General features: G+C 46.3%; 1 protein-coding gene and 1 long non-coding RNA gene across 19 annotated transcripts in view; one reads left to right on the plus strand and one right to left on the minus strand.

Moving 5' to 3' along the window:
* DCTN1 (dynactin subunit 1) overlaps positions 1–27,351 on the minus strand; it is a 93,263-nt gene that overhangs the window by 38,507 nt on the left and 27,405 nt on the right. For 12 of the 18 annotated variants that reach the window (XM_068943967.1, XM_068943963.1, XM_068943961.1 and 9 more), the window contains exons 3-4: positions 21,524–21,602; positions 17,240–17,271 (exon numbers count right to left, since the gene is read on the minus strand). In XM_068943967.1, the coding sequence (XP_068800068.1) occupies positions 17,240–17,271; positions 21,524–21,602 (111 nt within the window). Of the gene's footprint in view, positions 1–11,891; positions 11,913–17,239; positions 17,272–21,523; positions 21,603–27,351 lie in introns of all 18 variants that reach the window. The other 6 variants (XM_068943957.1, XM_068943952.1, XM_068943954.1 and 3 more) reach the window with 1 other exon arrangement.
* On the plus strand, positions 169–26,732 carry LOC138067273 (uncharacterized). The gene is made up of 3 exons (XR_011141156.1): positions 169–10,633; positions 15,615–15,738; positions 22,433–26,732. It is a non-coding gene; the product is annotated as an uncharacterized lncRNA (long non-coding RNA).

A 27,351-nucleotide genomic window follows, 5' to 3' on the forward strand; every position in this document is an offset into this window, starting at 1 on the left:
CCCAATCCAGCGCCCGGCATCACGCCGGCTTCCCCCCCCCCCAACCCCCGCGCGCCCGACGGATCCCCGGGCGCCCAGGGACAGTGGCGGCGCCGGTGCAGACAGAGCGGCCCGGCCGCAGAGGGTCTCCTGCCCCCGGGAGCACGCCATCGGCACCCCCCCCCCCCCCCGGAGGTGCCCGTTTCTGGGGCTTGTTACGGTGCCGGACTTGCACCTGAACTCCCCGGCTCTTGTTTGCTCCCGGACCGAGTTTGCTGCCTGCATACACCTTGGTGAGAAAGGCAACCCTCCACCAGCGCTCCAAAACCGGAGTTTAAAATGGCAAAGCAACCAGGAAAATTTAGAGTCAGATTTTTATCACAAACTCCAGCCTTCCTTGCGACTCTCAGTGCCCTAACGCCACCACACATCGGAGACCTCATCCATTCAGATACTAATTTTTTTTTTAAATACACACATCTTTTATTCTGTATATTTGTATTATATAATAGCACGTATATGTGCGTATGGATCTTCTAATACTGACAATTTATATTTTGATTCCATTATTTTCCAATACTTAAAAACCAGGGAAGTACAAAGGACCAGAGCTCGTGCTGACCAGGGGTTGCTGATACTGGTACCTGGCCTCCTCAGGCAGTACGCGTATGTGCAAACACCTACATATAAAGCGGCTCCTCGGTGCAATGTTTGCAATCCCTTAGAAAGAGCGTCCTTAAAGGCCACTGCTATCACCAGGTTAAAATTTCCTGGAGACTTGAGCCATGTCCCTCACAGTTTACCGTGCCATGGATCGATCACATCCAACCGCAAGAGCCATTATCTGCGGTAGTTTTTGGTCGCTGCACAACTTCTACATGAGGAAAATGAACTGTGCCCAAGGTACCTTGCACACTTGCTCTCCTCCAGGACTGGCAATCTGGACTGAGTTTCTGAAAGCTGAGAGCTTTTCCGAAACCAAAATCTGCATTTTTATGAGACTCTTGGAAGTCCTTTAACAACAAAAAACCTCACCCCCTTGCAGGGCCAGAGACAAAAGTCAGGAAGTTTCAGTCTAAAAAGTAGCATTTGGGAAAGAGAAGTTGGGAGTTGATGAGAAAGCAATAAAAAAGGAAACCATCACCCCTAAGACGACTGTAAACATGTTCCGGGCTCCAAAACGTGTTTTAACACCACCACCCATACTGGGCAGGCAGCGGGGGAGCAGCCGGACACGTCTTCGCCGCAGCGGCACGCGAGGCCTTCTGCCCTAAGAAACGCTGCCACGAGCCTCCCGCGGCGGCAGCTCCCGCGTGCTCCGACCGGCGTCCCAGCAGGCATCTCCGGCACAAGACGGTTACCAGAGGGACGTGGTGCCATTCCCACTCCGGCAATATTTGGGTGAGGAAAGGGAAGATCTGCAGCTCCTTTAACCTGCACGTAGGGGAGCGCCTCCAGTTTGTTTAACCTTGCCCCAGGCCACGGGGACGGAGGAGACCTTTGCAGCTCCTCTCAGCCCTCTGCTGCTGTGAGGCTGCAGAAAGCCCCCAGGACCCCCTACCCCGCGAGGGCTCGCGCACTTCGCCTGCCTAAGCCGCCCAAGCAAGGGCTGAGCGGAGATCCACCTGCTTTGTACCCACATCTGAGGGGCAGACACCAACAAAGGGGAAGCCACTTAAGCTAAAGGGCAATTTGGCATGTGAACAAGGGATAATAACTGGCCCCGAGCAATTAGGCTGGGAATTAGAACATTTCTTGACATCAGCGCAGGCCTGAGAGCGCCTCCCAGCAGCAGCCACGGGGACAGGACGCCCTCCCTTCAGGGCCTTACGAGAGGACCTGCAGGAAACGGGGTCTGTCGGCCACAACCACAGCCTTCCCCCAAAGCAACCTGACAGTCGAGAGCGAACCCTGGGGCACGAAGATCATCTACGGGGGTTTGGGGAAGTGGGGGGAGCGGGGCTGAGTAAACCAAAGCTCCCCCTCAATTTTTCAGCCCTTCCCCTGCAGCCAAAGGTCAGAAATCAGGACTACCTTATTAAAAACAAAAAACAAACAAAAACCAGAAACAAAACAAACAAAAACCAGAAACAAAACAAACAAAAACCAGAAACAAAACAAACAACCCCCTCCACACAATCAGTTGATTAACTCTAGAGTCCAAAATTCAGTAATTAAGTATATAGTTAGTATTTCCTACCCTGTAAGTCTCACAGCCAAAACATACCTATCAGGTTTTTATTGTTTGATGCGCTAAGAACACTTACAGCATTTTCTCTCTGAAAGCTATTTAAATATTTGTCAGTAAAAACAGCACATCCAAACTCTACGGCAATGCTTCTGAAAACAGACCCTTCCGGGGTCCAGCAGTGTCACAGCAGGTGGTCTGCAACTGTGCTGCAGACATAGGGGCTAGTGCAGACTTCCAGCTAAACTCTGCAAAGATTTCACAGCAGTTTACAGAAAAAAAAAAAAAATCTGGGAGCTGACTCTCCTCCATTTGCCCAAAATAGCACAGGCACTGCTGCTCCATAACGCCTTGAAGGCCAGCAAAGGAGACTATTCGCAGTGGCGCTGCACGTAGCACATGGCCAAAAGCTGAATCAGACACCACTCAGCCCACATCCTCAATTTTATTATCTGACTTGATCCAAAGTCCTTGGGGTAACTTAAAAGCACTAAGTAGTGTGCTGAGTTCAGATTACATACTCCAATCAATAGTCTAAAAAGGATAGCAGAGTCTGGATTCTGTTACATATTAAAACTGATTAGTGCTAGCTGCAGATAAGCTGCACACCAGCACCCTCAAATCCCCCAGCACAGTCCTAATGTCTTGGGGTCTGATGAGACAGATTGCTGAAGATCGCTCCTATTAATCAGGGTGAAAGCTTTTTCTCGCTAGATTTTACCCAGTTGAAAGGGGGGCAAATTCCCAGTGTCCAAAACACCTTCCAACCCAACTAGAACTTTTAACCTGAGGCCAGATTCAGTCTCGTTTTGTCCCTTCCATCACGGGGCAAGGCAGTCCTTGTCTGTATATATGAAATGAATATATATATATATGAATATATGTATGTGAATATATGTATATTTATGTATAAATATAAAATGTATATTGTGTGTGTGTCTGTGTGTACATATTTTAGATGCATCTCAGTGTGCCATTTAATATTTCAAACATTTTCTCTACTAGCAGTTAAGGTCACTGGTATCTTCAGTGACGTATCCTTTCCTGATCTACGACCTGGAAGTCGGACCCTCTAGAACTACTGGTCCTGGGATCCAATCTGCCCATATTTTAAAGTCAAGATCTTTTATAACATGCATGGTCTGTTGTTGAAAACATGGAAACCCAGAGGTGACTCTTGTCTAGGATGAAAGCTGCTGTCCTCTGCCTTGTGCAATTTAGATGTGGCCATCTGCCTCCCGGCAGGCTGCCAGAGCGTCCAACCAACTACTTATCCAAACTTACTGGTGAGCAAGTCAGAACTCAGCAGTATGAAGCCTGGCGCAGGGAATGATTTGAGAAGCCCCTTGCAGACAAATACAAAGCTGGGCCGGGGATGAGGATCCTTCCCCATTTCTCTTACCGCTGCAGAGCACCGCGAAGGAGGGTGAATGGCCAAACTGGCAGTTCTGAAGTGAGCACATGTAAGTTTTGGTTCATGTGCAAGTTGCTTCTACTTCCCCATCAATAAAAGCATAGGTGGGCTTTCGCCAGCCTCCGACCATTTAAGACTGTATCTCCTCAGTAAAACAACCAGTGTCAAGAATTTTTGGACTTCCGGCAAATCTGGAAGCATCCTTCTTGGCTTTTCTCCCTTAGGCAGCACCTCTCCCACACCAGTGGGGATCACAGATTTAAGGTTGGGCTGTGCTTCTGGCATCTTGGAAACGCTGAAGAAAGTCAGGTAACTAACCTCCCAGCCCCTTCTGCTGCAGAAGATCGTTTAAAAAAAAAAAAAAAATCTAGCATTCACTCAAGATCCTGGCAACAGCAAACCCATACATGTTAAGGCCCTCTTACCCAATCACTGCTATCTCAGACATCAGGCTCTCCTAGGGGAACCAGGAGAGGAAGCAATAGCATCCACATAGAGATGCTTTTTCCCTGCCTGGAGCAAGGACAAAAGGTTCCTTCTACAGTTTTACCTGCACATCAAACATTTGCAAACTTGCAAAATTTGTTGCAAAAAGTGTGACAACTGTATTCTAGATGCATTGTAAAAGTCACTTTATACAAAGGGTGCTCTTCGCCAACACATATGGCTACATCAGCCTCAGAGAATCCCTAAAGCACTAAAAAAAAATTTTAAACAGTTACAGTAGTTAAATCGCAGAAAGACTGGCGCCTTCAGCACGGAGTCACTTCCTGCTACGGAAATACCAGCCTCTAATACCTTCTGTATATGACAGGCAAAAAATAACAATAGTTCGCAAGAAAGTGTCTCTGTTCCCACAGCAATTTATTAAAGCAAGTCAGAAAATATGCTAATGAGCTGAGAGATGGCTAAATACTCACATCAGGAAAGAATCAAAAAGAAAGTGCTTAGGCATGCTCTCAAGAGCTGAAGCATTGAGACAAAACAGCAGATTTCAAAAGGTAACCAAGAGTAATTTCATGAGTTAGGGCCATTGCAATGCTACAGGAAACTACGGCACTTCATGCTGTACCACTGCAGGTACAGCTATTGACAGCAGAGACCTGTATCACACCCAGCTTGAGGAAGAGAATTAAGATATTTCTGCCTGTGTCAAATAACAGCTGACTGAAAGCCAGGAAGGAATAGATGCAGGCAATAGCAAAGCCACCACCGAGTTCCCACATCAGTGGGGTATCCTCAGATCGCTGCCCCAGCCCCAGAGCTTACTAGCAATGTCCTAGAGGTGAGAACTCTTTGGTGGTGGGGAATCCCACCCACCTCTCCGAAGAGCGAAAAATCCTGTGCAAATGTCTACAGAAGAGCTAAGCGTACTATCTCTCAGGTGAGCAGGATGGGATTATCATGCATCTTCACCGGCAAACAAGAAACTGCTCCTATCTGCAGACAGTTGAATAAGAACAGAATTATCCAGATAATTACACATACCAAGTTAGCCTAGTTTTTACAGTAGTACTGTCTTTCACATAAGCCCAGATTAAAATCTTTCCTTTTCGGGCAAATAGCAATTTTCTGTTGTTCAAAGGAAAACAGCAGGCTGCACTGAGTGACCTCAAAGGAAATTGCTGCTGCAGAATTGATGAGGTGTCCCAGAGGGATTTAAAGACATTTTATGCTTTCTACACACACAGAGCACCACAGAGACGTTCTGCAGCACGGCTCTGCTCCCAGAAGACGTTCTCAGCAAAGGGCAGTATGGACTCTCCCATTCACTGTCTGCCTCCAGCCAGACCCAGGGGCTTATGCACGTGAATGCTGTCTCCCTGACTTCCATTTCCCCAAATGTAAACCGAGCACAGAGCCTAACTGGATTTGCCCTTCTGAAGCACAGAACTCAAGACTTTCACCAAAGCCCACATTAGAAAATCAATAAGTATTCCACGAACCATCGAACGTGCAGAATCCTTTAGCCAGGTGAAGGACTCAGGATAGTTACCCGATCACATTATACCTTAGGACTCACTTTTATCACCAGTCTAACCACAGACTATTCTAAATCCCAGTGGTGCCTTTGCACCTCACTGTGCCAAGCAGTTTTTCCTGCTGTTTATAGTCTGACATGAATTCAGGGCACTGAGGTAGAAAGTGTCTGTCTCAAGCTCTCTGCTCTCATACGGGCTACACAGTCCCCCCTCTCTTGGCTTGCACTTGGTTTTTTACTTTTTACTCTCAGCTCCATTCCTAGCTTGCAGCTGCCAAGCCTGAAGTTAGTGAGTATAGCTTAGTGTGGCAAACCGTCGTGCGAGACATCTTGCTGTGACAGTCTTGTGCAAGGATCTGCTCATTAACAGGTTTGGGTCTTCTCAAAGATGTTCAGAGCTCAGTTTGGGGAACTTCATCAGCTTTCTGAACGCTTCCATGCTTGGGCCGATTGGTCTGCTAATTTTGGTCACCCATCCCCAACAACAAAGAACCTGGAGGCCAAGTAACACTCCCAACCAGTCAATACCAGGCTTGCTTACCGGCCCCACCATTAGCCACTTCCTTCCTCCTCCACTTTGATGATCCTTCAGGACTAACAGAGAAAGAGCTTATTTTGGATCAGTCAGCCAATTAGTCCACAAAGGACGGAACTGTCAAATAAGACGGTACCACTTCCACAGAAACAGCCCTGAGGATAAGGCACATCTATCATCCATACCTAACTACTTTTTGGTTCCTCCTAACTGGCTACGACCCCTATGCAGAGCTCCTATGGGCAGTAATAAGTTGTAAACAAATCTGTTCATCCTCAAGAGATAAAACCCAGGATCCCACCAGCATTGCCCCGCAACAGGTCTTCCAGAGGGTGCAGATAACCTACTGGTGTTAGCAGTGGAAGGGTTTCCAAACAGCATTTTTAAAAGTGCTAAGAGCAGAGGGTTAACAAAGAATCATTGAGTCTGAGCATGTCACAGTAAAGTCTGCTGGTATCAAGAGCTAATTTTATATGCAGCTAATTTAGAATTTCTACGTTATCTGAAGGCATTAATAGTTCCGGTAGAGTATCTCTTTATATTAGTCCTTTGCCGCATCCCTGGATTGGTCTAGAGGACAGAGGCTTTCCTCCATTTTTCCTCCATTTCCACCATTACCCAAATTCTTCAAGAAAAAAAACCCGTGTAGATATTAAATATTCTTAGACAAAAGCAACCTTGATTCATGGCTGTAAGCCCCTTAGTGAACAAAGTGACACATATATTGCTAAAGGAGTCACATGAAAGCTTACACAGATTTAATATTCAGTTAAGAGAGTTAAGGATATTACAATAAGTGGGGTGAGGCAGTAGCTGTTCTAATGAACCGACACTTTTCCTAGTCCAAATCTTACGTTTTCTGAAACTGAAAAATATGCATTGTTTCCACATCCAAGATCCTATAGGCATCAACAAGGAACTGGCCACACCTTCTAAAGCTGCACTGCCAAGCAGAAGGAGCAGATGAGAAAAATACAACTGTATAACTGAAAAAATAGATGTTAGATGCTTTAGCACTGTCCTTTCAGTGACATACAAGGAAGTGTACTTGACTTAAAATAACAAGGTGATCTTAGCACCAGCACAGATGAGATTGCTCAAGCTTATCTCAGTTCAGGAACCAGACCAGCTCATGACGGTGCCAGGGTTAACTTCATCTCACGTATATGGTATGACCAGCTTGTGGTGCCAGATGCTGCCCTGCTACAACTCAGTGGGTACACTGGCCTTTCCCTTGATCAACAGCAAAATAACCACCGTTCTGCAACACAGACCTTGCCACAGGTACCCAGGCACGCCCTGTAGAAGAACTGCCATTACAATTTGCCACCTGGCCAAGAGGAATAAAAGTCATGTAAAAATTAGTGCCCAGGTTGATTTTGACCCTTTTGTGAGACAGGCTTTCTGCAGTTACCTGAGGCACGTTTTATGAGATAACTGGATTACTCTTTCCTTTAAAGGATTAATAGGGCTTGGGTTGGCCCTTTTTCTTTAAAAAGAAACCATCTGGAATCAGATAGCCCCATGCCCTCATCAAGATGAAAGAGGCCATCTGCTCCACAAATGGAGACACTAGTGCTGAACATACAACTCTAAAAAGAAGCTTAAGAACTGACACAGTGATAAGCAAGAGGACAAAAGAGGGACAAAACAAGATCAGCTGCACAACAGAGGGGGAGATGAAGAAGCCACGTTTGTTACAGATCTGTTATACTCAGGCTCAAAACAAAACACTTAAAAATCGGCTCGAGCGTACTGAGTGCCAGCTGGAAAGATAAAAGGAATGGGAATGTTACTGAATTTGGGACAGAGCCAATCTAATAGAAAAACCCAGGCATCAAACTGGCTTTAAGCTCATGTTGTTACAGGACAAGTGAACTGCAGTAAGAGACCCTTCATTCAGCATCCTCGACATCGGGGCAGGCAGACGCTGCTGCTGCGGAGAGACCAGGTTCCCTGGAAGCAAGTGTCCGAATGGTGCCAGCTGGTACTGGACAGCAGAGGCCAAGCCATGCAGCTGGCACAGCTACACAAGACAAGAGACAAGGTAAGACTAGACCAGGTAAAATAGACCGACGATTCCCAGGATTCAGTCAGTAAGATAAGGCAGAAGCCTCTTTGGACCCTGGCCTCCTCTCTCTGATATCCTCACAAGTAAGGCAGAGCTCGCGGTGGTAGGAAGCTGTGAAATAAGGCATTCAGCAGGGTCTTCTGGGCAGAAGACACAGGTCAACAGCTCTTGACCATAATCCCACCAACACGACTGCGTTACAGCTGACCAGCTGAAAGGCCTCCAGATTCCTGCCTCCAACCCCACCACAGCCGCTGGCGTCTTGGGGCTGCGTTGCCAATCCCTGAGCAAACAAACAGCCACTCCACCTTTAGCAGAGGGCCTGCAGCACCAGCCAGAGCCAACAGCGCCGTTGCGCCCAAGGCTGAAGCCGGAGGCTTTCACCAGGAAGCCAGTGTCCATGCTATACTAAACCAAAGGCCAGAGCAAGATGCCTAGGGAAGAAAAACACAAGTAATCCTTTACTCCAACTACTCTTCCAGGCTCCAAGCACTTGTAGTTCAAGGACTCCCTGGGTCAACTGTAATTTCTGTACATTTCTATGCATTTCATATTCTATCATGGGTTTCTCTTCAAAGAGTACATCTAACCTTTCTTTGCATCCCTTAAAATACTTACCATCCCCAACATCCCGTGGCAGGAGATCCACAGCTTCACTACATGCCACCTGACAAAACTACTTCCTTCTGTCTGCTGTGGGCCTACCTAGAGAGCTTTTATTTAGCAGCCTTGGAAAACAGACCAAGTGCCAGTGTTCCACTGAAAGGTGCCGCTGCAATGACAGAATATAATCCCAGGTATCTCAACAAGGCAGAAGACAAATTGACTACACAGTCGGTGAAGCGTGGGACCAGGTAGCACTGAGGAGAGACAGGAGCACAGAACTGTAATTTCACTCCAAGTTTTAGGAGAGAAACGCTCCCTTACTGCTCTTATAGTATCTGCTATTCTTCTTCATCCAGTGTAACAGCAGTTTCAGCACTATGGCCCCAAGCAGGGGCTGCTATACCCATCCGAAAACGAGCCAGAAATTCCTTCATTCTTCACTTGTGCCAGAGGAGCGCAGCCTGGACCGCCAGCATCCGAACTGCCACTGGTACCCCTAGATGCAGGGTAGATGCATATGGGGAGAAGGAGGACATCCCCTGACACCGTTTACCCTTCTGCTGCTATGCAGCTCACAGATAACGATCAGAACCTCCCAGCTTCTTTCAGCCCCAGAAACGAAGCAACGGGGATCTTGCCAGCAGCAGCTGTACAAAACCACCCACGATGGTCGGGAGCCCTAGTGGGCTGCCTACCAGGGACGATAGCACAGTCCGTGCCACCAACCAGTAAAGGTCACAAAACAGCCGTGACCTCAAGGGCAAGGGGCTGCCTATTCCACTGTTCTTGCTGAATGCCAGGGCCGGGGGGCAGAAGAGATTTAGAGACAGTAGCGAAACCAAGGCAAAGAGCACAAACAGAGAGGGGCACAATAGCTTAGAGGACAAGGACCATCTGGCACAAAAAAAGCAGCAAGAGGAAACAGCTTTTAACCCGATTAAAGTCTATATTTAACATACAAAGAGCTACCTTAATCTCATGAATAGGGATTTACCTGCTAATAATGTTACTTATTTTGCAATCATACCAACTGGATCGCAATTTTCACACACTTGTACAATGCCAAGAGCTGTAGAGAAGGAAAGCGGAGAGCTGGCAGGTTTATTAAAGGCTTCCATCTGAAAAATTAAATTCTGAGGTGACATCGGAAAATTCGTGGCACAAGACTGTCATTCTGAGAAAAGCTATGACGTACCTGTCCGAGCTTCATCTCCACGCAACACTAGTCAGGAATATTCTTTTGTGACATAGGTCCTCCGGACAGCCGTTACCACATGACCACTTATTTTAAAAGCAATAGGCAACTAAAGCTCTGAACAGATGGTAGCATATGTACCATGATCTGCAATCAACCTAACCCCCTGGAAATCACAATGAATGGGAGATTGGAAAGTGGGGGAAAAAAAAACCCAAACATTCAAAACCAGAAGTTCTTCCCATCAACGTAACAGAGCCATGAAAGACAGCTGGATAGAAGTAAGAGTTGCATGCAAAACAGCAAGGATAATAGCTAGCAGGAATGAAAAAGCAAGGCAAAACGCATGCACAAAAGTTAAATATCAGACACGTGCAGAGACTTCAGACTAGAGAGAGGTCGTAAAAGAGGTTAGAAGAGAAAAAAAAATTCCAGTAGTATTTGTTCCCGGCCATCCTTCTACAGCGTCTCTGCAGACCAAATTTTAAATGGAACATCTAACTTCTCCCTCTACTCTGCTCCTCATCTGTGGGCTTTCTAAGGAAGGATAAACGCTGTTCTTTGCATTATCTCTCCACCCAAAAATCGAAATGAAAACGGCTGGAAATAAAAGATCCATCGCAGATACCACTAACTGGCATCTCGTACATAAAGGACCAAGCAGGTACTGTCTCACTTTCTTTTCAGTGCTTGTATTATGCCTATTGCAAGTATCTGAGTGGCCAGATTTGCTTTTTTCTTGGTAGGATTTCCATGGCAAAATAATATTCCCTAAATAGGCAGTAAGAAAATATTACTCTTTGCCAAGACCTATATAGTTTTAGTTCATTTTGGTAACAAGTCATACAATTTTTTTTTGCTTTGATATATGTTAATTATGAAGAAACTAGCTGTGGGGTGTTCTTACCTTTCTTTTTGATGCTATCTGGAAGAAACATGGGAAGTAGTATTTCAAGGAGAAGGCAACTTTCACATACATGCAAAACAGTGACTTGTCTCTAAGACACCGAAGCATGTTTCTTAGCAGCACTGTATCTTTTTCCAAACTCTTAGGTTTTGTTCTTTTACTACAGTTGTTCCCTGTTTTACCACTGCTCACTGCTAAATTAAAACCACTTATAAGAAAACTCATAATGTAGCACTACCTTGTATCTTTTAGAAAACTGCTATATATTGATCAAACAAGGGCTACAGGGTGGCCCAGTAAGAGCATATGTGGTTACCAAGACAAATCTACACAATTTTAAATGTTTCCAGTTAAGATAGTAAGTGTGAAGCTCACATAGCTCATACTTCCCACAGCGAGTAATTTCCTTAACGTTTACCTGGTACTTACAAAATCCACACGTAGGGGAAAGCACACTATATTAAAAAGGCAGTTAAAGGAAAGAGAAGGGAAAAGAACGTGAAAGCCAAGTTGAAGAGCATCAGTCAAGCATTTGTGTGTTGTCTCTTGGGTGCTCAAGACTTGAACTAAGTCGATGTAAAAACTTTCCATACACATGTTGAGAGATACTGGGCACATTCCACAAGCGGCACCAAATGCTGACATGAAAGCTCGACTGTGATTAACTGGAACAGCAGAAAATTCTCAGAATTGTACATAAAGCAAAAAAAAAAAGCTTGGCTTCTAAACCTCTGCACCTTTCTGGAGCACTGTCAGGGCAGAGATACAGCAACGTAAACCCTTTTCAAGTCTAACTCAGAAGCAATCGTTTTCACTGCATTTACCTTGCATTCTTTGAGCAAGCTGGGCCAGGCTGGGGGCTGGAGAAGGGGACACATGCAATGAGCAAACATGCAATCGTACTATGAGGGCACAGTAGCAATGAGTGACAATGAACTGGGATGCACTGGAAGGCATTTCATGCGGCCAGGTGACTCTGCAACATATAGATTAATTGCCAAAAAAAATGCACCACCTTTTTAGGTTTCACTCCACGCTGCATGAAGAGGAATAAAAGGTTAGAAAATTAGAGCTTGCATCATACGGACTATGACAAGAAAATTGTTATCGGTTCAAACGACATGGAGAAACGTACTCTTTCATGAATAGCTCTAAAAATCAGTGAAGTCATTGGGCTGCAGTAAAATAAGTACAATCAGAGAGGAAAATACATCCAGGCAAATTTAAACAAGTATAAAATAGCTTAACAGAGGAAAGTAGACAGTGGAGCTTATTTTCAATGCTATGATGCACTAGCTTTACTCCCAGTGCGGTTAATCCAGCTGCCACTCTTCCAGCACCAAGATCTTTTGAGGTTCCAGGGCATTTTGGAAGGAGAATGATTTCTTTTAATGGTTGTCATTAGCACTGGAAAAGAAGAGTTAACCGACCTTCTGAGCTGATTGAAACCTGGAATCCCTGGGAACTAGCTCCGTCCCAAATCAGCTTTCACAGACCCTGCTCACTTCCCACACTGACCCTGTCCTGGACCGGGCACTGTGAAGGAGCCACTGTATCCATCTGTTCCTTTCCACGTTTTCTGTTAAGGCATTTCCAGGTATTAAAGAGCAAGTAAAACTAGCAAACTTGCCTCAGGTAACAAAGACTACTTACGACTTACAGTAACACAAGACTGCACTTTCAAAATGCAGCTCTTGACTACACAAAGGCAAAGCCCCGCACAGGCTGCTTCCCCCCCCGGACGATTTTTCCTGGCTGCTGAAAGTTTTATATAATCATGTTGGTAAGAGATGTATTCGATCCAGAGCGGGCAGAAAATTTGTTCCGCTTTGCCTCCATTCTCACAGAGCAGGGTCCCCTCTACATACTGGAGGGAAAGTCGTCTTCACAATTCGCAGAGCTGATTTAACAGCTTCTCGGGCGAAATCTGCAAACGCAGAGCATCATGCTTTTGACGGCAGCGTCTCCCAGACCACAAACGAAGAAAGGGGGAGGAAGGAAACACAGGGACGAAAGACCTCAAACCGGCCGGGGCAGATGACTGGGAAACGCTGCGTTTCGGGGTGGCCCCCAGCTCGCGGGAGCCGCACCGCGTCCCTAGCAGGGGACAGCAGCGCAGCTAGTCGCGGCGTTTCCCCGGCCTCCACTGACATCTACTGGCAAAGCCATCGCTAACCAGCGGCTGCAGCCGGAGCCCCCACCCTGCGCCCAGCAGCACCCAGGGCAGCACCCTGCTCTCCTCCGGGCTCCCGGAGGGTCTCGGTCCCCTCTCGCGATTGCGGCGTGCTCCGACGGAGCAGCACCAGCGCTGCCCCAGCTGCGGCCGCTCGCAGGAGCGGGGCGCCTCCGGGCTCAGTAAGCAGGCCAGGAGCCGAGGCCGAGCTTCACCTATCCGCCCGAGGCCGTGCGCGGCAGGTGAGGGTTTGAGGAGCGCGGAGCAAGAACTGGCTTCCACGCAGAAAGCACTGACTTTTCACCCTCGCGCTTCGTGGGAACTGATTGCCCTTAACGTCAACGGGGCGCGAAGCCATCCTTGAAGAGCAAGTGACTCGAGTTCAGATTCGGGGACGTCTCACACCTTCTTCATGCACATGTTTGATCATTTCCATATTCCTGGCACTACGGGGACTGCCCTGCTGCACGGGCCTGCCTCAGCGGCTGAGCACCCTCTCCAGCCCGCTCACATCCCAACAGAGCCAGTTTTGACTTTCCTCATTTTTTCCAGACGCCATCCAAAGACTTGCTTCGATAACATCTCAGCCCGGGACACAAACATATCACTCGTAAAGCACCACAAAGGTGATCTGACTGAACACGTTGCGTTGCTGGGCTAACACGGGTAGAGATCAATAACAGGCTGTGCTTTTTGCCCTCACCAGTCCCTGTCTTGAAGGGCTCAGGAGATGCCAACAGAGCCGGGAAGTCCTGGTGTCTCAGAGCTCCATAAAGGCCCCACCTGGACTCGATTCCCTACCCCAGGCCACAGAGGTGGGAACACTAACGAGCAATATATGAGCCAACGGAGGCCAGGAAAGAGCTGTAGCTTAACAGAAAGACGTCCGGTTTCTTAGGGATTTACACCCGGAGCACAAGCAGCCTGTCAGCAAACAGCAGCAGCTTGCAGAAAGCCGGGCTCCCGCGCTGCGGCGCCCAGAGCCTCCCCCCAGCAGGCCTTCGAGAGCCTCTGCTGCGGGAGGAGACCGAGCGCTCTTGCTTCATTCTCTACTTTCAGGGAATACGATATGGTACTACCACAGAAAACATGCCTTTTGCAGCAGTGTTAAGTACACACTCAAGATGGAAAAGCTTTTGCTCTCAGAAAATATCAGTTCTCACGACTGTCACTAAATAGTCAAGCCTACACCACGTACAGATAGGCCAAAGAAAAACCGAACAGACTGCAAGGGCTTGCCCATCGTGAGGCAGGATCCTTACTCCAGTAACTCTCGCTAACCTCCCCGAACTCTTGATGCTTGGACCACAATTTCAGTATCACTTTCTGCAAACAACCGCAACACCGTTTAAAAGATCAGGACGCGATGCTGGAGAATGCTGCAGAACGCTTACCCTACAGCTCAGGCTTCGCATGAGGGAAGCTTTCTCTCTGGCATTTGCTTGCCTAGCACCACTGCAACATCTCTGGAAAGAGCATGCTCCCTTCTCTTTGGGGATATATGCAGTCTCTCAAGAACCACTATTTGCTTTTGTTCCTTTCTCCAGTGTGCTATTATGTTGGCTTGAAGCTAAACCCTTAAGCGTTTGATCAGACTTGCCGCATACAGAAAGAGGGAAGATTTATGTTGTCAGCCTGTAACATGAAAGACTAACCTGAACTCGTTCCGTGGATCTCAGGTTTGACAGGCAACTAGCCTGTGAGCTAAGTGTTTATTCAATAGAGTAAAGATATCTATTTGGGTTAAAATCCTGGACTGTAGCTCAAAGCACTTCTCCAGCACCTAATTTTCATGTTTTTGTCTGGCAGCTCTAGCAGTTCCTGGGAAAAGCTGTATAATCAATGCAGACAAACAACAGAGCCCTCATTCTCTTTTTCAAAGCCAGTTTCTCATATGGAAGGTAAAAGACAAATCTGTGTGTATCCTGATCTCTTTCTGATGCATCACTCAAAATACTGCTGGAAGTCTATCACCACCCTAGCGATAGCGTTTAAAATGTAGCAGGACATATATTTTGAACTCTAGCATTTTCCGTAACGAAAATGCTAGACAGCGCGCCCCCACAGCACAGCAGCACATCACAGCAACAGCATCTCCAGCCCAGAACAGGACACTGCTCCAGCTACCAAAATATTTTGCTTCCAACCACAGCCAGCACCAAATTCTTTGTAAAATAGTAGCAGTCTCTTATGCAGAAAAAGTGTGTTATGCTTATGACTAGAAGGTACCATTAGATATTTAATCTGGGGTTTCTTAATCCTTTTGGGTGCAATGCCTTTTGGTTCATCTGCTTTCCTATAACCTTCTTGGAATCTGAACAGCATAAAGCATTTAAAGAAAAAAATACTTCTTTTAGCATCCTGCCTTCGTGAACGCTAGGATTTTTTTCCCCGTTCATAAATACTGTATTTGTCTTTTATTATATGTGTTTTGAAACAATTTTAAAAGTCTTCTTCCAACGCTTCATGACTCCTTTTTGCACCCCACATTTTCAGAAACTGTAATGTGATTGCCTTTACAACACACTGTTGAGTTTCACCTCGCAACTCATCTCTTAATTCCAGTGTATAATTAAACCAGGAGACCAAAACATTATTCACCACAGGCAGAGAACACAAGGGCAAAAGATGCCACCAGTGCCGGAGGCTCTGCAACAGAAGAGACCAGTCAGACAAGATGAGCCAGAAGGTAAGTTATGCCCATTCAGCAGAGGAAAGGCAACCCCTGCAAACTCCCTGTAAATATTATGGGGGGCAGGAGCGGGGGGATTTCTTCCCCAACCTCTACTCTGGCAGTCAGCTTGACTCAGAGCACAAGCAAGGCACACCCGCTGGGACATCCGAGAACGATGTCCGTCGGGACCACCTCAGAGCGCTGGTCCGTCACCCCCGTTTCCAAGTGGGCCACGCTCTGATGCTGCACAGGCAGACCAGGACCCAGAATATAGCTGTGCATCAAGGGGTAAAACCATTCTTCCTGCTCTTGGCAATTACCTGAAACCGCAAAGCATAAGATTTGACTCAGTAACCGTCCTAATGCAGAACTGCAGGTGTTAAGCGCACAAGGGGGCAACATGGAGCTTCCTATTAATTTCAAGTCCATAAACAAAGAGAATAAACAGCAGTGCTCAGATTCACCAGTTTCAAGCCTAGAAAGTACCACTCAGAACCAAGCAGTGAGAGAGAGTCAAGCTTAAGCTCTCTAGGACTGACCAGGCAATCAGTGCAAAGATATTAAACAAAGGCAAGTTTATCAGCTTTCTTTAGAAAAAGGTTTCAAGACTGAATTGCTTTCATTGAAACAAAATGAGAAACATCCAGCTTCTATCCTAAAGTATGCACAAACCAAACTCACCGTATCATCCAGTATCACCACAGATGCTCACAGTATCTACATAGAAATTTGGCCATTTTTGCGTTTTTAATCTTCAGTAGCTATTTAATTGAGCCCGTCTGGGGGTCAAAAGTACCTGAAAATATAAGTACTTGCTCCAATTTTTTGTTACTTATGAAATACGCATCATATATTTGGATACAAACACGTACCCATTTATGTCTCAAGAGTCATAGGGATTCCTAGATAATGATACTCAAAGAAGCATACACAGAGTTTATCTGAAAGCCATACATACAAGCCAGAGAATGATCATTTCAAATTTCCTGAAAAGCACACTCTTCCTGCAGGATGCAAAGGTCAGGATTTTTAAGGAACACTGCCAAGAAGCATGCAGGGCTCACATTTTGCAATTCTGACTAAACTTACGATAAAAATCTAATGCAGCTACCGTGCTGGGATTTGATTCCTTAACTGCAGAAAGGTAGGTAGAAGATTATATCTATAACTTACTGGTTTCTAGCCATTAGCTGAAGAAATTACTTTTTATGTGGCCTTGTTTCCCCACATGTTTCAGAAGAAACGTATTTTACCACTGGCATTTTTATTATAGAATACAGAACTGAAAAAGTAAAATAGGAGACAGGCTGGTAAAACTCTGTCCTTTCTGTACGTTTTGTGTGTGCGTGCCCACGCAGTTTTTCTGTAGGGCTAGAAAATGAAGCTTTTAGAGAGGTGATAGAAGTCAATGAAGAAAAATCAATACAGTAGCGTGTGCAAGCCTGCCTCTTCCACTAACCATAGGCAACAAAGTGAATTTATTTCGACGGCCTGCAGTTACAGGCTCAGCACTCACCAGTTTGCTGGCTTTGGCGGCTTCTAGGGAATCTGTAAAGAAAAACAGAAATAGAACCATAAGCCTCGGCCCAAGGGAGCCCTCTGCCCTAACGTGCATACCAAGAGTCTCTGCAGTCCAGCAAGAGTTGAGGCATATGGGAAGGACCGTTTACACGTGTTCTTAGAGGAGCGGGAGTGAAGCAGAGATGATGGAGATCTGGATAAATCAGGAGATGGTGGCACAACAGGGTATAGATGAGGTAAGGTCTGTAGGAAGCAGCACTCCCTTATTAGACCAGCTGGCACAGCTGGAAAAAACAGACAAACATTCAGACATATGCCCTTTAGAGGAAGGTCATGACACACGTCTTTTCTTTAAATAGCTGCAAAACTTCAGAGAGCTTTGAGTCACCTTCCAAATATCCTCCTCATCAGAAATGTACGGTAATCTAGCTGTCCATATGACCATACCCAGCTACCTGGATTCCAAATGAGAATCAACCGTGATTATGCATAGAAACATAGGTCCAGAGATCATTTACTTCACTCAGGAAACTAAAATACATTTCCATCTGGGACTGTATGCAGCCAGGAATCTGAACACCCATAAAGAAAACGTATACCTACAAGAGACCAACTCTCTGAGCAATTAAGACAGCTGCTCGGAAATGCTTCCAAACTTACCAACTACGGTTCTGTTCTGCCTCTATTCAATAGCTACCTCAGCTCAGCAAACTACGCACGTGTCACTTGATAAAAAGGGGCATCAACAGCCCTAAAACCACAATCCTGACAGGTCTCGGCCTTGCTCCAGGTCACTAAGCTCATAGGGTTCCAGCTGCTGCTGCGAGGTGCTCCCATTTTGTCATCCTAACAGAGCACCCACAAAACAGAGGATGAACTATGCACGTTGCCACAGAACTCTGACCGTAAGAGCAGGATGGCAAATGCCAGCTCAGAGCTAAAATCCGCTTCTCAGGCAAACCCACTTCCCTTGCGTTCAGGATTCCTCCCTCATTCTTTGGATTGTTGGTGCGCACAGTTAAACAGCAGAGCGAAGGCCACGTACGTGAGTGTGGAAGCACCATCTAATTGCACAGTCTTGGTAAACACGCATCAGAAATGCAAGCAACCAAAGCAGGTTTTGCTAAATTACATCCTTTGTTCTGTTTCTGGATAGCTGAGGGGTCCACGACAGCAGCTCACAGCCACAGCGGCTGTTTGCCCAGCTCCTCTCATGGCTGGAATTCAAGAATTGAGTGTTTTGAACTGTGGCACTGGCTGCCCCGATAACAAACACTGCAGAAGGGTCTCATAAATAAAGGATACGAGCCACCTCCACTGCGCATCTTACACCTTTACTAGCTTGGGAGGGAAGGTACTGGATTTATGGGAATCTGCATCACGTACCGCAGAGTCAGACTGCGGCAGCAGGCACCACTGTTTCTATGGAAACTCCTGGCACGGAGCCACGCTTCCGAGCGCCTGTATCTCATTACTCCAAGGAGCGCCGAAACGCGAACAGGGAGCCCACGTGCTGCGATCCTCTCACCTTCCACGGTGCTAGACCGAACAGCCGCCCTTCCACCACCCTGCTCCCGACGTGCCCTGCCGAGCTGGCCTCGGAACAGCCCGTTCCCTGGGAGCCAGCCCACGCTGCCGCCTGCCCCTTCCGAATCCACGGCGCAGCTCCGGCTCTGCAGTGCTCTGGCACTGCCCCTCACCTTCGCAGTATTTCCCTCCCTGGCCAAATCCCCAGCTCAGCCATCAGCTTTCACTCTAGACCAGGTCTGTCTCTTACCTCTCCCCGCAACGCCCTCCTACCCCCCAACACGAATGCCACGTCAGGGTGCTCAAGGCCAGCTAGACTGCTACCTGCAGAGAGTGCAAACTGCTGACAACACCCATCTTGCAACCTCCAAACTTCTACCTGAGCTAAAAATTCCAGTTTCTCCCCCCTACGGACTTTGGGGGCTCCTTCCCGGAAATAAGCACTGAGCAGCAAGGGGCAGATGCAGCAATGTGACACTTACTGCGCACTGGGAGGGAAAACTTGAACTGCTTGTGTTTTATTCTTTTCTGTATTTGAGTGAAAGAATTCAGCAGCTGGAGAAAAAAGGCCAGCGTGTCGCCGTAGGAAGTTCAGCGAACACTGCTGGGCAGCAACAATAAACCTCAGAGTGTATGAAAAAAGGGAGAGACAGCACTGAAAATATCACAGTGGTATGATGCAAGTAAGCAGGCCATGCACTTCTGGATGCCGCAGTCACTTCTGGTCGTCCCAAGGCAAAGAGGTTTTGGAAGAAACGAGACAACTCTGCAGAAGACGGTGGAGATTAGAGCCTTAGAAAGTCTTTCATATAATGAGAGGGGAGAGAAAGCACACGTTGTAAGGAGTCGTCATACTGACACACACACATCTAGTGAAACTAAAAGGCAGCAACATTTGCTAGAGAGACAGGATAAACCTGGAGGCTTGATTTGTTCCTTTTTCCAAGGCTACCATAGCTCCGTGTAGTTAACATTTCTTGCCTCTATTTACGTATCCGTCAGCCTGCTTGAGAAAGCATAAGCCTACTGCTGAATTCCCAGGACTTTACCAGATGGTCTAAAGGGCATTTGTCTTCACTTTCTGCTTAGCTCCTAGTAACTGAATGAGAAAAATGACAGCAGATTCCCAGCTCCAGAAGGCCTGTAGCTTTTGCCTATGTCAGCATTCAAATGGCTAATGTCCGTTAACAGACACTGAGAAAGCCTGACCCCACAGAAGCAGTGAAGAAACGCGTGCATGGCTCCACACGCAAGCGCCTTCTCCTAAACGAGTACAGAATTGTAACACAAAAACCTGAATCTTCTGTTGAAGTTTAGACTTTCCAAGAACTACAAGAACTTCAAACTACAAGAAATAATGAAAAAAGTCATAACAACATCAAGGAATATTTTCACTTACTATTAAGTACATAAAAAAGAGCAGATTGAAGTTGCACATGAAAAGCTGAGCTTTCTAGCACTCTAGGGAAAAAAAAAACTCTAAGTTCTTAAGTTAAGAAAATCATTACGTTTCTACCTCTTAAAAAAAAAAAAGAATGAGAGAGAGAGAGAGAGAGAGCGCGTGCAAGAGAAAGAGAGAGAGAGAGAAAACACATCAGCTAAACTCAAACTGGCTTGCTTTAAATGTTTTTCTGTTCAATTGCACATGCTAATTGGGTAATTCAAAACGGAGATGAATTGAAGTGGTTGGGATTATACCAAACCCAAGCCTCCGCAGTGACAGTGAGCCGTTAAGAGTTCAGAACCCTTCTCAGGACAAGGTGAAGGCAGAATGCCAAGAGACGTGAATGCCAACTCAAATTTCCTTTCCACTCACGGGATGGACAAAATGAACGTCTCATGGGAACATCGCACTTCTGTGCGGAAACATCACCCCATTCTGGTGCCTCCAGGCATGTTTTATGCAGTCAAAGGGGAGATTTCACTTTGCCAGGTAAAGGGGTATTTTAGCTTCTACTGGCCAGAAACAATGAGCATTATTCTGAAACGTCAGGCACGCATTCAGCTAATAGTTCGCATACAAGAATTCCTCACTTTGGCATATATTGCCTGCAACCTGTCCAGGACAGGAAACTATCATGAGTTTTTTCCTAAAGCTCCTACCATCCCTAAATGTACCGCAAAATAATTACTTAACAAAACAGATCCCAATGAGAGGCAAGCATATGAAATGAAAGAAAACCACAACCCAAGAGGTAACAAAACACAGAAGGCTATTAGAAATTGGCCCAACAAAGGAAAAAACGCAAAGAACGCTCCCATTACTGAGCGGAAAGCGTTCTCTACCAAAGAGGTGAGAAACACGCGGGCTCTAGAGGCTATTGACCTATAAGCTGTAATTTCACAACTTCAGAGCAGTTCAAGTCTTTCTTCCACATGCCCCACACTTTGAAGAAGGATTTCCCACTTTGCTTTTAGCTTAACCCTGCTTCCTCCCAGTCACATTTCATGGTAAGGACAGAACTGCCTGGAGCAACTTTTGTATGAGGTGCTTCCTTCTGATTCACAATGACCATGACCTACCGTGCAGAGAGGACAACAGGAAACGTGGGATCAGCCCGGGGGAGACTAAGGTGTACCTGAACCAGAGACACAGCATTAGGCACACGTGCAGGAGCTCCCGGGCAGCAGGAGCCCGGAACTTCCCCAGAGCCGGGACTCCTTGCAGCACTGAATGTTTGGCGGTGAAATCTTTGTCTGGTCTAGACCAAGGGAGAGACGAGGGTTCACAGCCCAAACACACCAGACGTACCTCTTTTCGGGACTTTCAAGGCAGAAGATTCTGGTGTTTCTGGGGATGTTGTATCAGCTCCATCTTCAAAAACCTGGATCTGAAAAAAGTTTAACAACTCTTATTACAAGAAAGGAAGAGAGTGATTATGTAGTAGGTCCATTTCTGCAGCAGATTCAAAAAGAGTAGACTACGTTTTTTGATGCAGATTCGTAATTCACCTATTCAAGCTCAAATATCTGACCATCCTCCTTCCATAGGCTTCCTGAAAAGAGCTACATATTCAAGTAGGGAATAAAGAAAGTAAAAACTCAGGATTCAGCAGCCCAGAAAAATCTGTAACAGTTTTATGATCACTCTACGTAGCAATCAGTCTATGAACTTTGGTCTGTCAAAGATTTTAAGTTACTGACACTTGAAGGAAATCTGGAATTTTTTTCATGTTTTATCTTAGCAAAAATGAATTTAAAAGTCTTATTCCCCTTTTTAAGGAAAACTGCTTCTCTCTGAAATACACTAACTGTAGCAATTCAGAACGCCAACACAGCCAGTTAGCTTCCCTGTCTCCCCTCACCCCCCCCCTTTTTTTTTTTTTTTTTTTTAACTGAGTGCTGCCAAGATCTCTGGGTTCATGCCAGTAGGCATAAACAGAAATACTTTCAGGTTCAAGTTGTTTTAAGGTATTTAAGGGGTGGGGCGTTAGGTTTTGTTCTTTGTCCACTGTTTTTTGGACATACTTTTGCTTGATAAGTGTAGAAAACAGGATCAGAAAGGATTAGATCACTTCTCGAGAACCACCCCTTCACCCTAGAAAGTCAATGCTACCCAAACTTTTCCTGACAGGTTACTTGCCCTGTCCATTGTGTAAAAACCTTGAGCATGGGAGTTCAGTTAAAGTAAATAAATAAATAAAATCTGTAAATCTGTCAGTCATAGATTCTATTCTGCAAAGATGCCCAAGTACCAGGAACAAATTCTTGAATGAAAAGGAACAAGGAGACTGAATGAAATTATGCCACGGAAATCATGACAACTGCACCAGTGGTGACAACATTTAGACCATGGTTTAAAAAGTGAAGAAAAGGAAAGCGTCCCTTAGATCATGCTGAAAGTGCATCTCCAACACAGCCAAGTACATCTGATCTTTTATGCGACTTCAGCAATGCACAGATTTTCATGACAACTCACTGAGTCAGGACAACAGCATGCAAAAATATTGACAAAAACATATCCAAGGACTATAGAAACACGATGCAGGGGGAACTGCTACACCATGCCACACAAAGGAGTTCAAGATCACTCAAAATCTTATGCTCATTTTGGATGTAGTCCTCTGCCAGGTACAACTTAGGGGGCAATATCAGATATACTGGGAGATGGAATCACAAGCACTGACGTCACCATTATAGGGGTTAGTTTATCCTGAAATCAAGCAGACAGCAGATACCAATTATTTCATCATCCCACGGCACCTTCCACAACAGGCCCTGCTCCAACACATCAGCCCTCCTTCCTAAATTCCTTCTTCAACTTCAATCAAGTATAGTGATCTTCACTGCTCCTGCAACACCACCACCACCGACAATCCCTGTAGAACGATGCCGTAACAGATTGATGCTGTGTTCCGGTCCCAGAAAGGGAGCGCGTTGACTGTTAAATGCCACTTGTAGCCTGTAACACATTTTGCGGTCTATCAACAGTCCAACATTAACGACACAGAGAAGAAAAGCAGGAATCAGAACGGGGCTTGCTTTTGGCTTAGCTTGGAGAAACGCAACAGCACACAAGACATGCTGCAGAGGCAGAGTTAAGGCGATGGGCTCTTCTGCCAAGCAAGAGCGGGAAAGCAGCTCCCCTTGGTGCCAAAACGAACGCTAAGGTTTCCACATGGCAAAAGGGAATACTCATATTCAAAATTACTGGCCCAAATGAAAGTCCTAGGCAGGCAAAATTTTACAGTTGCCAAAAGCGGTTGGAAATGCCTGTCTGTATTGACACAGCTGCATGAAACAATATTCCAGTCCTCTGCTAACGGGAAAACAAACAGGGAAGGAATGGTCAGAGAGAGCTGGAACAGCTCCTCCCCATCCTGTTCCCCCGTTTGGCTTGGTATCTACAGTCTCCGAGGCAAACTGGAACACTCGAGGTTCGTTTGTACAACCTAAGGCAGACTCCTTCACAGCTGAATCGAACGCCAGGCTCCCTGCCGTCACCTTCCCTTCCTGCCGGCTGGGAGGCGCGAGGAGGCTGCTCTCAAGGGCAGAAAGCGACCCAGCTCCTTTGGGCCGACTGCCCTGCCAAGAAGCGTGAAAAACGGATACCCAGCCCGTAGAGCTATTACACTTCAAGTCTGCCTGCTCCACCGCGTCCAAAGAGTCTTTACCGACTCTCACCTAGAGATAGCCATGCACGGGAAGCTGTTAACTACTACTTTAAGTGCAGGCCTAACAATGGGAAATGATTTGGTAATTATCATAATTCGTTTGGATTTCTGCTTCCCCTTGACCAAGGCAAGGTATTGGTAGGATGCACGTCTCAACCGCAGCCAGTAATACGCAGAGCGCTCTGCAGCAGACGTCACGCGAGGTTTGCTCCTTCCTTAAGGGAGTCGAACTTTCTTGTAGATATAAGCATGGCATCATCCCCCTACCTGGGATCTAGTCCTGAATAACTGTAGGAAACAGGGGAAAAAAAAAAACACCCTCTAAAAACTAAAGTTTTTCTGTCAGTGCATTTTTAAAGCTAAAATTCTACAATAAATTAAAAGTCTTAGTATTCTGCTATATCCTATTGATGCTGGTATTACCGGTGCTCATTTTTGGAGAGATATCTTTGGGTGGTGGGGAGAACAGAAAGTTACTCGATCTTGGAAATTCCTAAATACACTTTACATAGATTTAATGAGATGTGCTTGTAGTGATGTAGTCGATCCGCTTCATAAGCAATGCGTGTTATAAATTGTTTTCAAGACCAATGATTTATTATTCATATTCAGCGGTCCAACACCATGTGTAACCACAGGAAAGCCGCCCACCGTGTTAGAGAGAGCTACAAATGAAATATGGGAGGAAGCAGTAGACAGATTCACAGCTGAGAGCACAGGCAGAACATTAACTCCGCTAAAAGGGCATCCTGCCCTTTCCCATCTATTTCTCCAAACCAAATCTTGAAAAATTAATCCCCAGACCTTAACGGTCACTTTGGTTTAAGCCAAAGGCTGGGATTTCAATTTATTGCGAACAGCCTTGGCAACTTAGACTAAGCGGGTGGCAGAATAAGCAGCCAAAAGCCGAGCGGGCAGCAGAGCAGCACTGCCAGCGCCAGCGCGCTGCCTCTCGCCTTCTGCCGGCGAGCGGAGACCTAACCTGCAGCAGCTCCCGCTCGCTCGGCTCACAACAACATTGCTATAGCAACGTTACCCTGCTCCCTAGCAGCCTCCGAAAAACGTCCCTGTTGAAAACTGGGAACAGGAAGTTCAGTCACCCGGACTGCGATAGGCCCGTTTGGGCCAGATCTCCCCCAAGACGGAGGCAGGCGCGCCACCAACGCTCTTAACCAGCTCGCTGCTGGTCGGGGAAAGGCTGACGCCCGCGGCCAGCTTCGGCCACCGCCACCTCGGTTCCTTCGCCTCTGCTACAGGCGGACTCACCCCCCTTCTAAGCCGCATGCTGAAACGGGAAGCCGTGCTCCACACAATTAGACCTTTATTAAAAGGGCCGGACAGAACAGAACTGTAGTGCTGCACCTCTTCTTACGGCAGCAAGCTGCCGCTGCGCAAGGCGGGCATTAACAACCGCTGAGATTTACGACTCCAACTCCCATTTTAGTTAGGCTCCTCAAACACCTCTTTTTCTTTTTTCTTTTCCTTTTGAGAAACTCGGCAGTGCTGTTTTCATAAGCAACTATGCTCCCTTTTGCTTGTCAAATTCATTTGTCCATATAAATCAGAGAGTCAGATCTAGAGGGACAGCCTGCACTAGGAGTGCTAGTTCATCTCTGCACGTGTACACCAGGGATTTGCTTTTCCACAGGTGAGAGCAGGCAGCGACAAACTACTTGCACTATCAACTGTGGAGAAGCAGCTCATTTTTAAGAATACATTGTGTACCTCAGCTGAGGATAAGGCGAGATAAGACCTAAAACATTCCAGAAGAGAAGGAAGAAAGGTGGGAGCGCAGCGACAGACGACTCTGACTCCCAGAGCGAGGCTCAGCCATCCCTGCGCAGAGCTCCTGAACGGACCGTTTCCTGGAAGGGAGCAGAACGTTAAAGCCCCAGGAGAAGACACTATTAGTGGATCCCTCATTTGAACCACAAACATCCCAATGCAAGGCCATATACAAGATAAGAACCTTTCCATCACCACTCTTGCTGTCACCAGTAGATGATATGGAAGCTCCTCTGCAAGACTCAGGATAAACACAGCAATACTAGTTGGTACATGTCAGCACCACCAATCTGACTGCACACCTCGTTTCCACCACTGCGTTCACCAGAAGGCATAATGCGGTCCTCTGCACCCTTTCTGACTGGAGCACAACAACAGCCCTTGTATTCCCTCCCAGTCTGGCAACACTGGTATTGTACACCTGCTTGAGAAGCAGGGACCTACCAACGGACAGCTTTGTGTACTGAACATATTTCTATCCACCCGGTTTAGAAACCACTCTTCCTGGACTTGTAGACTAAAACTTTTAGTTGTATACCACTGTATCTTCTTTTCCAGCTGGGAGGCTAGGCTGAGAGACAGACCTGGTAAGCCAGGTCTGTAAGTCCCAGCCAAACGGCCAGAAGAGAACATTCAACTGGCTGTCAATGAAACATGCTATCGTATTCACTGATCACATGCGGACAGATGGCCCTTCTGGTCACTGGGACAGAGGATGCTGGAATCCACCTCAACTTCTGCTCCCAAAACCATTTATTTGGTGTTTGGCTTCTCTGTACTTCCTCAGTCGCACACTGTCAACATCCTGGAAGAGAGTCACCAGGTCTAAGGCGGAAGGGTTAGTGGAAATGGAAGCAAGTTTCTGCTTCTCAGATCCTACAGGGTCAAATTTAAAAAAAAAAAAATCATTTTCTATTAAGGGAAGGAGGAAGGGAGCCAAACATCTCTCACTGTGCCATCATAGTCGGAACGTACCTGCCTGTGGGACTAAAGAACACTGTGTCTTTGCTGTGCTTGTACCATTTGAAGGTTATACAGAAGAAATTAAAATTGAACAGACTTATTTGTGCATAAATGAAATCTTTGTTCCTACCTATGGTACATAAGTAACAAAAGCTCAACAACTAAACCCCAATCACAAATCATACACACCTTAAGGTAAACATTATCTAATTAAAATTCTCCGACTTCACTTCCAGACTTCAGTCCCAAACATTATTTGCTGCAGATAACGTAGCTAATAATTCCCTGAGGCAGTATATAAAAGCTAGACTTGGACACTTCATTTTGGAGGCAAAATAAAACCATTTCATGCTCTCTAGAATGCAGTGCATTTTTTCCACCCAACTCACCTGAAATTATTTCATGACAACCCCATAAATTGGGCTAATCGAGACACTTGATGAAACACACAAAGGCGACAAGAGAGTCAGATTAAAATAAACTATACTTCGGACATGGGCACTGCCTTCTGCAGAGGCTTCTGTGTTTGGAGCGGTTCTGTTCCTCATGCAATGGAAGATGAAGAAACACCGTTGCCTCTGGGAGCGAAGGAAATGCGTTTTCTCTCTCCCCCATCGGCAGGTGCTGAGAGTCATTTTCCTATATTTAATCAAGCACCTTTCCCAGTCCACGAGCTATATATATCCAAGACAAGCTTGGCAAGCAGAGGCCATCCCAG

This window comes from Struthio camelus, chromosome 4 (assembly GCF_040807025.1).
Source record: "Struthio camelus isolate bStrCam1 chromosome 4, bStrCam1.hap1, whole genome shotgun sequence".
Classification (NCBI taxonomy): domain Eukaryota; kingdom Metazoa; phylum Chordata; class Aves; order Struthioniformes; family Struthionidae; genus Struthio; species Struthio camelus.